The sequence below is a fragment of the Drosophila willistoni genome, assembly GCF_018902025.1.
Source record: "Drosophila willistoni isolate 14030-0811.24 chromosome XL unlocalized genomic scaffold, UCI_dwil_1.1 Seg141, whole genome shotgun sequence".
Lineage (NCBI taxonomy): Eukaryota > Metazoa > Arthropoda > Insecta > Diptera > Drosophilidae > Drosophila > Drosophila willistoni.
Genome location: NW_025814052.1, coordinates 9217647 through 9231243, shown reverse-complemented (window position 1 = coordinate 9231243; position 13597 = coordinate 9217647). Strand labels below are relative to the sequence as shown.

Here is a 13597-nt window from a genome sequence, read left to right as displayed (position 1 = left end):
AAATCGAGGAATATTCGGCTGCTCTGGCGGCCCGCGTATCTGGCAACACTATCTCAAAATTAGGCACTTCTTTTAGCCGGAAACAGCTACTTTTAGCTATAATAAAACATAAATTTTCGTTTGTTAGTTACACATAACATAAATAAATCACAAATGCGCACCTAAGGTCGTGCTTGTGGAATTTTTCTCTTTCGTTTGGTACCACTTTTATGTAGTTTAAGCTCCTAAGGGTCACACAGCTATCGATAATGTCGATAACGATAACTTTGCTAACGTTGCTCCGGCAATGTCGATAACGATAGCTTTTGCTCCGACTATGTCGATAACGATAACGTACGTTTAAAAAAAACTCGGCACTGCTTGCAACTGCTTAAAAATCTGTTAAACTTGCACAAAAAACTTTTTTGGATAAGTAAAAACAAGAAAACTGATTGCTATGATGAGTTAAATCTCGAGCCATTTCATCAATAATTGATTCGGCTAAATTTCCAAACGGAATTAAATATTTATGGTGGATCGGGAGATTTCAGTAAAATTAACCAATTAAAAAAAAACATGTTTTTTTTTAAATCATTTTAGTATTTTTTATTCTCAATGCTTTTGTGTTTTTTTTTATTTGTTTTTTTTTTTCTTTTTTCTCTTTGTTTTCATTTGGAATTAATTTATTCATTAATTTTTTACTTTTTACTTAATGATTTAGTATCTTTGCGTTCATCTCTTCTTTTGTTTTCTTTTTACTGGGTTAACCAACACACACTCTCAAGCTGGCAAAATGGGCTGCCTCGCCCCTTGCCGCACCCCACATTTGAAAACCCCCTCCACACCCTTTAATGGCGAGGGGCGAGCGAGCAATTAGTTAAAGATGTACGAAGGCGGGCACAGAGGGGCTCTGTTTGAACATTTTCTGCGAAATTCTTTCGCTTTCTTTTTTATGTTCACCCTTTATTTCTGTGTCGTTTCTGTTTCTTTTAGATTATTTCCATCGTTTTGTTAATAATTTTTTAGCATAACTATTAAATCATTTGTTCATATATATACATATATATGTATACACATATACATACATATAAATGTACTCATATTTATGAAGATTCAGTTTTTGTTTTTTTTCTTTATTTTATTAATTTAAATTTTTATTGTAGTTTAATATTATATTTTTTTTGCATTTGTGTTTTGTATTCAATTTGTTTTTTGTTTTTTTTTTTGTTTCATTATTAATAAAATATTCAACAAATAATTTAAAGGAGAAAGTGGGGAGGGATGGGCGTGGATGAGGAGGAGGAGAGGTCGTCATCGTTTGATCTGCTTGTTTTAGGTGTATTTATATTTTGATTTGTTTAGTACTATTTAACCACTTAGTAGGTATACTTAATGCTGAATTGTTGTGGCCACTCTTGTTGAAGAAATTTTTGAGTGAAATGATGAGAAATATTTTGAAAATTGTTGCGAGAACAGAAACCAATGAAAACCAATAGCAAAAAAAAAAAGAAAACTGAAATATCAATGTTGTATACAAGCAGCGTTAGGCACAATTCTATATTTTTAAAATGATTTTAGCTTTCGGATTTGATTCAAGCCAATTAAAAAACTAAGGAGCTAAGTTGGAGCCAATGTTGCCATCTGTTCTATTTTTTTATCCCTTTCTCACATATGCCTAGCAGTTTTTACAGCTACAATGTAATATTACCATATCCACTTCAATGCGAAAGAGATAAAAACAAAGAGGATAGATGGCAACACTGCTTAGAGAATACCTCATAACCGTTACTCGGACAATATTGGATAACTCAAAATCTGTTTTCGTTTGATCAATTTCCTTTCCTCACGTTCATCAACTGAACATTACTCCAATATACATTGGATATAGGATATCTTCCCTTTGTTCATATATATATATATATATATATATTGATATATATTGGCGCATATCCAGAAAGGAGGCATCGCTTGTTTTCCCCTGCTGCGGCGACATTTAACAACATAGTAAATCCAAAAAATAACCGAAATGAAAAATAAAACACAATGAAATAATAATTAATAGGTTGATTTTTTTTTTCTTTCATTTAAATATTGTTTTATAATTTAAAGATGTGCATTTTACATTTTACATGTATTTCTTGTTTTTTTTTTTTTGTTTTGTTTTTGTAGTTTGTTTTTGTTTTGTTTTTTTTTTTAATATAGATTCGCTCCCGCTGATCGCTATGAAATAAAACTCAACACACACGGCTCCTACATATGTGGAAAGTTATATATATAAATATATATATATATATATATATATATATATATATATATATGCATACACATATATATATATATGTATATATATATATATATTAATATGTATGTTTATATTGTTTTATATGCATAGCTTTAATTATAGCCTAAAGGTAAAAAAAAAAAAAGAATTTCATACATATATATGTATACGTAAATGTAGATTAAATTAATATATTCAGGGATGACAAAAAAAAAAAAAAATTAAACAAAATCTCACTTAAAAACTGTTCTCTCAGGCTAAAATTAAAGGAAAGTACTCTCAAACGTCTCTTCGTAGCATTTGAAGTGTGTGTGTGTGTGTGATTTCTATCTCTTTCTCTCATTCATATGACGACAGTTAAAATTAAATTATTATTATTATTATATCAAATATTTACAAATTTTCCTCAAAAATTGTTTCACTTGCCCCACAGGGCAGGGTGTGGGGGATAGGGGGCGGGGGCGGGGTTGGGGTCTAGATGGATTATAGGCGGAAGTTCTTTTTACTTTCGTTTTTGTGTTGGTTTTTGTATTTTTCTTCCATTTCATCATCATTTTGTTTTTCTCTCATACTCATATTTATTACTCATACGCCCCTCTGTACGCGTTATGCTAATTTCTATATGTTTTCATTATAGTTCTAGATATTTTCATATACATACATATATGTATATACACATATACACATATATATATATATATATATACATATATACACATATATGTAAAGACAAAAAAAAACCAAAGGTCTGTGTAACACTTACAGCATTAAAATGTTGGGTTAAGGTTATGTTTTGTTTTGTTTTTTTTTTGTTTTTGTTTTTTTTTTGTTAAAGATTTCATCATGATGGCTTTTTAAGTTTTGTTTGTTTTTCTTCATTTTTGTTTATAATTTTTACGTTTTTGCTTGTTCTGGAATTTCATTAAAGCGCCCCTCGGCTAACTAGTACTACTACAACTACACGACCAATGCAACACTCTCCCACCATTCTCCATCTCTTTCTTTCGATCGTCGTCTCTGGGTTTTACATAAATGTACAGATCAGCACACATATATATACATATATATATATATATACATACATACATAAAGATATATACATATGCATATAAATATATATATATATATATATATATAACTATTGAAACATTACAAATTTTTGTTGCTTGCTGCTGCTGGTTGCTCGAATTCCACACACATATACATATATATAGATAGATATATATATATATATAAACATATACATACTTATATATAAATATCTGTATGCATACGTATATACATATATATCTATGTACACATACATATATATATATATATATATAGTTCTATCAATATGCCTTGAATATTAATATTTAATACAATGTGTTATGCATAAAGTTCATTACAATTATAGTTTAAAATTAATAATAATAATAATAAAAAAAAAACACGTATATATATATCGCGAAATATATATATATTATTCTTTAATAAAAACTATTACATTAGTTTATTATTATTAATATTATCATGTATGTATATATATCTATATAATTAAAAGTGTAATTCTTTCAAATCTGTGTGTTTTGTGTTATTTATATATATATATAAATATATATATATATATATTTAGATCGATTTAAGAGTTGGTACAACTTATTGAAACGTTTTCCTTTCTCTTCTTTTTTTTAATGTTGTAAAATATAAAAATTGTTGTTTGCTTTTGTTGCTGTTGTTGTTGTTGGGTTGTTTTGTTGTTGTTCTTAATTTAAATTTAACATTTCAACTATTTGTTTTTGTTATGGGCTGCGTGTGTGTGTGTGTGTGTGTGTGATTTTACTCTTCTGTTTCTTTTGCTTTAGTTTTGTTTTATCTCCGTTTTTGTTTTGTTTGATTTGTAAAGGGGGGTGGGGGGTAGGAATCGGGTAGTGGGCATATATAACGGTTTGAAAATATCAAGAAAAGAAAATTTTGATACAAAATAAATGAATTGTTTTTTGGTTTTGGGTTCTGCTCTTCCATGGATAATTCAAAATACAATAAAATTTGCTGGAATATTATACACACATATATATATATATATATATAAATATATAGATATATATGTATGCATGTACAGTTAGTTAACATTATGAATAAAGCAAAACCCAGAAATAAAACCCAATTGCAGACCAAAAACAACAAAAAGAAATTTTTTTTTAGAAGGCTGCAGTAGGCAAAATTATATTACATTAAAATAATTATTTAAAAAAAAAAAAAAAAAAATATCAATAATAATATGGAGAATGAAAACCACAAGCAAAAGTTTTATCTTCTGTTTAGCTACTTATGTTTTTCTTTTGTTTTTAGTTTAGGTCTTGTTTTTGTGTGTGTGTTTTTTTTTCTGAAAAAAAGTTTATCTCTCTTTTTGGGAATCGTTTTTTGTTGTTTGTTTTATAATTTTTAAATTTTAGTTGCCTTCCTAAATTCCTAAATTACATTTATTATAATATAATTAATTATTCTGCTGGTTGGTTTCTTTTTGTTTTTTTCTTTTAAGTTAACAAAAAAAAATGTTTAAAGCAGCCTTTAAACAACGTTTTCTTCGCATTTTTCAATTTTATAATTTTTTAACTGCGCGCACTTGCTAAGAATTTGTTTTTATATTATTTTTTAAATTTGCTTGCTGCTTGCTATTTTTTTTCTTTTTTCTTTTTGTTGGTTGGTTGTTGTTTTTTTTTTCTTGAATTTTTTTTTTTTGTTTTTTTTTTTTTTGTTTGCTTAACGCTTGTTTATCACATTTAATATAATATATATATATATTTATATATAGGTTTTTTTTCTTTCTTTAATTTAGGGTTTTTTTTGTTTTTTAATGTTTTATGCAACTTTTTACTTAGTTTATTTAATTTTGCGACGCTTTTTTCGCTGTGGAAATTCTTCTGCTACTTCTTCTTCTTCTTCCCGGTGATGTTGCAGCAACAACCAAAACGAAATACCTTTAGTAGTCAGTGTTGATGGAGTCGTCAATGGTGAGGGTGAGGTGACGTGAGGTGAGGTGAAGTGGGGGGTAGGCAACAGCAGACAGATTTAGTTGTTGTTGTTGCTGTTGCAAACAATTGTATTTTTTGTATCGACATCGATCGATTGCGGGGGAAATTAACAATATTTTATTTAATTGTGAGAAATTTGAGTTGTTGTTGTTGTTTTCTTTTTACAACAATTCTTGTTGCATCAGCAGCATTTGTTGTTGCTGCTGCAATTGGGCCTGCTGTTGCAATTGTTGTTGCTGCCAACGCTTATATTTTCCTTGATAGGCTCGTGTTGGTGTTGTAGTTGTTGCTGCTGCTCCTCCTCCTCCTCCTGAAGACGATGTTGCCGCTAACGTTACTGTTGTAGGCGTTAAAAGAGTTGCCGGTGCTACAAATGCATTAGATATTATTGTTGTTGTTGTTGGGGACGCCTGCTTATAGTGTCCTCCTCCTACTCCTACTCCTCCCCCATCCATCACAGTCTCATAGCAATAGGCCGCTGCATCGAGTAGCGTTGTTGCATAATTATTATTGCTGGTATTATTAATAATATAATTATTGCTGCTATTTTGTTGATGTTGCTGCTGCAAATGATGCAAATGCTGATGCTGAATTTGGTCAATGGCAGCCATGCCCAATGGGCTAGCATTTCCTGGTATTGGTATTTGTATTGGTGTCGATAATGTTGATGTTGGTGTTGTTGCTGTTGTTGCTGCTGCTGCTGCTGCTACGGCGGCGAATTATGAATTGGAATTACGTTTAGTTGGCAGCTAGGATGAGCTGGATTGATTCATATTTCCAAACATGTGGGCTGAGAACGATGTCTGGCCAGCCGAATTGGCTTGCGATGTTGAGGATTGTTGCTGCTGTTGTTGTTGCTGTTGTTGCTGCTGCTGTTGCTGTTGCTGCTGTTGATTAAGCGAACCACGCCCATGCTTTGGTATAGGAGGCTGTATATACTCATGCCTTGCCAAAGCAAAAACATCCATACGATCCTCTTTGCGATAGGCTAAACAGCCGCGTATAAAGCTCTGCAAAAAGACAAAAGATATATATATTTACATATTCATATATATAGATGTGCAGATTTTTTCTTAATGCTCTCTTTAGACTTTACTATAAAACCGAGAAAAATGTATTAGACATCTTTTCAATCTTCTCAAAGAACATGAGAATTAAATCACATATTTTGTAGTAAATATAGAAATTGCTTCTTTACCTTGGCCTCATTGGACACAGTTGGCTTATTAGAGAACTGAACTTCGGTGGCCTTTAGTATGGTATTCTCCTCCAGTATGGTTGCTTGCGATTGATTATGACCAAATGGCTTTTTGCCATAAAGACACTGATAGAATATCACGCCAACACTCCACACATCCACTTTGGATGAGATTTTTGGTGGATTTTTACCCACAACAAAGCACTCGGGTGGTAAATACCTAAAAAAAAAAAAAATAGAAAGTAAAGATGAATATTCAACTCCAATGCATATAATTGAATTTAATTCAAGTACTTACCAATATGTACCAGCTCCTTGTGATGTTAGATCCATGCCATGATCTGGATTATAGTTCTCATCGTCCATAACTTTGGATAAACCGAAATCGGTTATTTTGATCTCGCCGCAAACATTACCTTCGGTGAGCAAAATGTTTCCTGGCTTTAGATCATAATGGATGACAGGCGGTTTAATCTCATTTAGATACTTTAGTGCAGATACAACCTGAATGAAATGAATACAGAGATTAGATAGTGTTTTATCTCTCACTCTCACTCTCTGTCTGTCTCACTTACCTGCATTATTATCGAGCGAGCCTCACGCTCGGGTATAGTCTTATGCTGCTTTAAATAAAAGTCTAAATCATGACCATCGCAATACTCAAGAACAGTGCAAAATGAATTTGCATCGATCTCGAAAACATCATAGAGTTTAACAACACGCGGATGATCCAGAGCCTTGTGGATATTATATTCCCGCAAGGCGTGTCTAAATAAAGTGTACATAGAAAATAAATGACAAATTGAGTAAAGAAAATAAATTTATATATATGTATACATATATACTCCTCCTAACACTTGGAGACATCTACGCATCTAACGCAAAGCTATATAAAATTTGTCTACTATTTAAAACTATTCTAGTTACAACCTATATATAACCTAAACAAAGAACCAAGACATTGAAAAAATCATTAACTAGACATTTCTTTTCAAGTTTAAAAGACCTCTTAAAGCTTAATTCAAAACATAATATTCAACTGCTTGCAGCTAAAATTATGATTAATAGATATTAAGTTGGTCAAAAGTCATATATAGCTATCTCTGATCTGTAAGTTAATAATAATGCCCTCTTCTTCTAATATAAATCTGACTTATCTTTTTCTGTCTTCTCTGTACATTTTTGCTTTCATCTTCTTCTTAATGCTTTCCTCTCCTCCTCTACTCACTTGATATAATTAGCTTTCTTATCCTCCTTCCAATCCTTGTTTAATTGGTGCACCTTACATGCGACATAGCGTTGCTCCTTAAGGTCAAAGGCCTTGTGCACCTCAGAGAAGCCACCCTTGCCCAATAGCATTAACAGCAGATATCGATCATTTAGCACAGGATGATTGTTAAAGCGGGACTGCGAGAGAGAGAGAGAGCGAGATAGATTGATTTATAGTTTAATCAATTTAGAGTGAGAGAGAAGATATAGAGTACTCACCTGATCTTCATTGAGTATCCGCTTAAGCTCACGTATATGCAGATTCCGTTCCCTTTCCAGCTTCTCCATTTCAAGCTGCAGATCGGCATCTTCCTTTTTCAGTGCATTCTGACGTAGCTTTAAGATCTCATCATATTCATAGTATTCCTGGGCCGTATATGCACCCGAGACCGGATCTGGCTTGAGGAAAGTGCCCGAATCGGAGCAACTGCCGCTATCATTGCCACCGAGGCCGCCACCGCCGCCGCCGCGATCAGATAGCCGATCACCGACACCGCCGCTATTGCCCACATTGCCGCCGGAACCGCCGCCACCATTGTGTAGCAATTGGGCTTGATTCGCTTGCGTGGAATTTGAGCGGGATAGGCCACGGCCACTGCCGCCGCCACCGCCACCGCCGCCGGCACCACCGACACCGCCACCACCACCGCCAAGGCCACCAGCATTGGTGCCACCGAGGCCACTATCTACACTACCGCCACCACCAGCTCCGCCGCCGCCCAGACGATCACTGCCCGGGCCGCCCGTCAGCTGGGATGAGTCATTGGAATTGGAATTCTGTTGCTGTTGCTGCTGGTTGTTCTGGTTGCTATTATTGTTCCTCTTGCGTCCGGACTCAGCCGGACGCTTCTTCATCAGCTGTTTCTTCTGACGATCGATTTCCTCACGTTCCGCTGTGATCTCTTCCTGCCGTCGACTTAGCTCCTGAAAGGCATAGCCGTCCGTCCAATTCTCCTGCAAAATAAAAACAAAAATATTATTGAAGAAGATCCAGAAGAAGAAAAAGAAGCATAGCAAAACTTACCTGGAATGTGGCGCCCACCCGTTGGGTAACAAACTGGCCTAATCTCAGGCGATTCTGCATACACTTTTGGCGGGCCTCCTTTTTCTCAATGCTGCTCTTCTCTTTTAGCAGCTTTTTGACCACATCAATGCATTTGGCAATGTGCGATTTGTGCTGGTCAATTGTCTTCTGATTGCCCAAAATCTGGCACTTTTGCTCATCGGACAGTCTTGTCATCTCGTCCAGCTTCACTTTGCCAGACTCGTGTTCAGCCTCGCGCTCCTGGAGCTCAAGCAGTGAGACCTCTGTTTGCGTCGATTTGCTGTACGTGATAATTGAGGTGGGCATTGGGGGTGGTGGTGGCAATGGTTGTACTCCCACTCCCACTCCCACACCAACACCGCCCACACCGACACCACCCAATCCCATTGAGCTCAATTGGTGTGGATGGGCAGAGACAACGGTTGCTCCAGAGGATGTGACGGCAGGTGGACCCAATTGTTGTTGTTGTTGTTGTTGCTGCTGCTGCTGCTGTTGTTGTTGTTGCTGCTGCTGTTGTTGGTTCTGAGATGTGGGTGGGGGCGGAGGAAGCGAGGTTAAACCCATCACATGACCCAATGAACAGCCACTGACCACAACATGAGGAGGAACCATTTGATTGGAAGTCTGTTGTTGTTGTTGCTGTTGCTGCTGGCGTTGTTGCTGCTGCTGCTGCTGTTGTTGTTGCTGCTGCTGCTGTTGTTGTTGTTGTTGTTGCTTGGAGGATGCAGCCGCAGCAGCAGCAGCAGCATAATGGAAATCCGCTCCTGGTGGCGGCACTTGACTTGGCGCCTGCGTCTGTGGACTAGCTGGATACATTGAATACGCTTGGCTCGTTTGCACTTGGCTCGTTTGCACCTGCACCTGCTGTTGATTAGAAGGCGCTCCACCAACTCCAACACCAACTCCGACTCCGACTCCGACTCCTACTCCGACGGGCACACCGACAACTCCACTGGATGCCACCGATGTGGGTGTTTGCTGTTGGGCGGATGATGGAGATTTACTGCCGGCATGTGGTGGTCGTAACGCCGATGGATTACCAACACCACCGCCGCCGACACCACCACCACCCGTTACACCGGGTATCCCCACACCGACTCCAACACCCACTCCCGACTGTTGTTGCTTATTGAAATAATCGTTGATCTTTTTGTTGTCACTGACAACGCCGCCACCACCACCGGGCAGAAGAAGACGTGCACTTTTACCGCCGCCAGCTCCACTACCAGAACCAGAGCTACCGCCTCCACCACCAGCACCACCGCCGCCACCAGCACTACTCCCACTTCCGCCAGTGACGCCGCCGCCGCCAACTGATGTGCCACTAAGTCGATCCGCAACCGATAAAACGCCAGGTAGACCCACTTTACACAGATTCAGACCGAGGGATTTGCCTTTTAAACTGCTATTGTTGACACTGCCGCCGCCCGCTGATCCACCATCATCCGCCGTTGTATTGTGAGGCAGCTTTCGTTTTCGTTTCCGATCAGCCGGCGTTCGTGGCTGCTTCCCACTGCTCTGTATGAACATGTCGTTGCCACCGTTATTGGAGTGCATAGCAAAGGGCGGACAGGGTAACCCTCCAGCTGTCGCGACGCCAGCTGCTCCACTTAATATATCATTGACATCCTTTTCGCTGTGCGAGGAGCCAGTGCTCATATTCGAGTCAGGATTACTACTGCCACCAGCTGTGGCACCCGTACCGCCGCCACCTACCACCACCTGCAATCCCAGGGATTGCTGATGGTAATGTTGTTGCTGTTGCTGCTGCTGTTGTTGTTGTTGCTGTTGCTGCTGCTGAGGATGCTGGGGCAGGTGTAGCTGATGCGGATGATGTTTAGATTGCTGTGGCGGCTGTTGTAAATGTTGCAAATGTTGCTGTGGCAAAATCTGTTGTTGTTGTTGCTGTTGTGTGGGGTTTTGTTGCTGATCTTGCTGTTGCGTTGTGTGATGATTGGCAAAATGCTGTTGCTGCTGCGGGGGTTGTGGCTGTTGCTGTTGCGGGGGAGGTGGCAACTGTTGTTGCTGGGACGCCTGATTTGGATGATGATGACTTAAGGTCGCTGTGGTCTGTGGGGCCATCTGCAATTGAGCGCCGGCGGACATCTGGAAATACAAACAAACAAAATAACCGTTAGTTTACATGACAAAAGCAATAAACAAAATATAAACTAAATGTGTCACACACAAAATTTCCTTGCATACATTTTTTTTACCCCCACCATTTTATTTAATTTTTGAATTTTTCTTTGCTCTTTCTTTTTGAAATTTATTCTCTCATTTGGGGCAATTTCTCAACACTGTCTTGCTTTTTGTTTTGATCAGCAAGTTCGCGATGGCTGTGCGGCTGTTGTTATTCTTAGTGTGACCAGACAAAACCAACCAACTTGTCACAGAAATTTTAAACTAGGTGGCAACAATTACCAACGGAATGGGAATGTCCGCATGTCTTTGTGTGTGTGTGTGTGTGCAAAATGTGGAGAAGCTTATGTGAGTGAGTATGAGTGAGATGCGTTTACCAATATGATATGCCTCTCGCCAACAACAACAACAACGAGTGAGAAGAAAAGGAGTAAAAGAGAGCAATTGCAGCCGCGGCTGCCTTTGCTCTCTGCTTATATGTGTACGCTTGCATGTGTGTGTGTGTGTAATGTTTTATCAAAAAGCAAAGCGTAAAGACAATAAGAGAAAGAGGAATAAAAAAAAATTGGTTGAAATTAAAGTAAAAATGAAAATGGCTACCCCCCACTAAAAACAATGAACAAACATATTCTGGGGTATTCTCGAGACTTTGCTCGCCGCTTTTTTCTCTACTTGTATCCCGTCTTTCTTTCTTTTTTAATTCTATAGCACTTGAGCAGCAGCACATTATAAAAGTTAATTTTTTTTTTTTTTCTTTTTCCTCTTTTTCTCATTTTCTTTTTGTTCGTTTATGTTCCACAAAATGCCGTTCACCTTTTTTAAGCGCCGCATATTTTTCTGCACACACATACGTGTGTATATATGTACGTGTGAGTGTGTATGATGATGGGTGAGTGTGTATGTGGGTGTGTGTGTTTGTGTGTGTGTGTGTGTGTGTAGATTTTCACATTCTATTACAATTTTATCACATTCATTGCTGATTTTCTGATGATTTTTTTATGCACTTTTTCACTTCAATTATTGTTTTCCTTTATCTGCAATAATTTGTATTTAAAAAACATATTCCAAAAACAAAAAAACCGACTCGATGGCACGCCGCGAGTTTAGTTTATGTTGTATATTTCATTTGCTTTTTTTTTTCCTCTTTTTTTTTTTTGCAGTCACTCGCTCGGTCGCTCTCTGGGGCACATATTGTTATATACGCGTATTTGTAACGAGCAATAAGAAGCAGAAAGAAAAGAAGGTGAAAAAAGCAGAACAAGAGACACAAAAAAAAAACGGGACGACGAACGTCTCGGGACAGACAGACAGACAATAAGAGAGAGAGAGAGTCCAGAGCTCAGCTCGAACAAACAAACGAGTGAGTTAAGAGCGAGAGAGAGAACTATTCGCTCATTTGCAAAAACAAAAATCAACGATACTCACTCACACGCACACACTCGCGCTTGCACACACAAGTATGCAGAGACTGAGAGAGAGAAAGAGTAAGCAAGCGAGCGAGAGAAAGAGCAATGAAGACCGACCGAAAAGAAAAGTACAATAAAAATTAATCCGATTGACAGCCAGCTAGCCGCCGCTGCTTCTCTGCCTCTGCCAGCCTTTTGATAAATATTTTCAGCGACTTCCGCGCGCGCGCCCAACCAAAAACAACAGCGAAACCAAACTACACCACAACTACAACAACTACTATTCTGTAGTTGCCTCTGCTGCCCATTGCTACTATTGCTGCTGCGCCGCGTTGCGTCGCATCTGCTGCTGTTGTTGCTGCTGCTTCTCTTCTTCCATCACAGAGAGGAGAGCAGAGCAGCGACAACAACCGAGGGCAGCGACAGCAACGCAGCCAACCGGCGTCTTTGTCATTTCCATTTCGCGAGCAGTTTGCCTCGCCAACAACACAACAAACACACACACACACACATACAGTGGGCGCCATTTGACCAAAATTAAGAAATTAAATGGTGGAATATGAAAAGAAATGGAATTGAACTATGAAAATACACTCTCTAAATACCGTGTAACAAAATACATATGTAAATTTGTTTTCAATTATTTACTTTTGTTTATCCTTTCTTGAGCTTGATGAACTTTAATAAGTAAAAATCATAGAACGATTCGTATTTATAGTAATTTAGTTTAATTTTTTGTACATTTTATTCTGTAAATGGCATATGGCAGATCTTGTGATAAACTCCGAGAAATAGAACTAGAATAGATAGGTTTGGGTGGGTTAGAGTGATAAATTTAACTTTTTTTTTCGATCAATTAATTAAACTGGGAGATCCGTTCGAAGTCTATAGTATTTTCTAGTTAGACATGTTATTCTATTTTTAAACAAACTATGTAAGTATGTGTGTATATGTGTAATATATTCAAAATAAGCAATTTTAATTGTTGATGAATTTTTTTTTGCCCTACTTTAAATTTGAATGCTTATTTTCATAAACTGAGGAAACTAATTTGCTCTCATCTCCAACAGCTGTCGTTTGCTGCTGCTGTCCTAAGAATGAGACTTGGGAGAGAAAGAAAGAGAAATGTAGCCACAAAAAACAGAAAAACGACCAATTGTAACGGCCAACATACAGATAGAAAAATTTGACCAAAGAAATAAAAAGAAAAAAATGAGAGATGGTGTGTGGTTGGTGATGATAACAGTTCGCCAATGTGAAAAA

At 37.3% G+C, this 13597-nt stretch overlaps 1 protein-coding gene and 1 long non-coding RNA gene across 5 annotated transcripts in view; one reads left to right on the top strand and one right to left on the bottom strand.

Moving 5' to 3' along the window:
• Nucleotides 1-5676: 5676 nt before the first annotated feature.
• Nucleotides 5677-13597, bottom strand: part of LOC6648681 (homeotic protein female sterile) — an 85244-nt gene continuing 77323 nt past the window's right edge. For 2 of the 3 annotated variants that reach the window (XM_015177140.3, XM_015177139.3), the window contains exons 2-9: nucleotides 9531-10892; nucleotides 8766-9455; nucleotides 7961-8695; nucleotides 7701-7879; nucleotides 7048-7240; nucleotides 6771-6976; nucleotides 6473-6692; nucleotides 5677-6284 (exon numbers count right to left, since the gene is read on the bottom strand). In XM_015177140.3, coding sequence (XP_015032626.1) covers nucleotides 6024-6284; nucleotides 6473-6692; nucleotides 6771-6976; nucleotides 7048-7240; nucleotides 7701-7879; nucleotides 7961-8695; nucleotides 8766-9455; nucleotides 9531-10892 — 3846 coding nt within the window. In that variant the 3' untranslated portion in view covers nucleotides 5677-6023. Of the gene's footprint in view, nucleotides 6285-6472; nucleotides 6693-6770; nucleotides 6977-7047; nucleotides 7241-7700; nucleotides 7880-7960; nucleotides 8696-8765; nucleotides 9456-9530; nucleotides 10893-11741; nucleotides 11824-13597 lie in introns of those variants that run through there. The other variant, XM_002071823.4, reaches the window with a different exon arrangement.
• LOC124460513 lies at nucleotides 11220-12953 on the top strand. 2 transcript variants are annotated; one of them, XR_006954425.1, is made up of 2 exons: nucleotides 11220-11276; nucleotides 12089-12953. It is a non-coding gene; the product is annotated as an uncharacterized LOC124460513 (long non-coding RNA). The 2 variants fall into 2 exon arrangements; XR_006954424.1 differs by having other exon boundaries at nucleotides 11220-11280.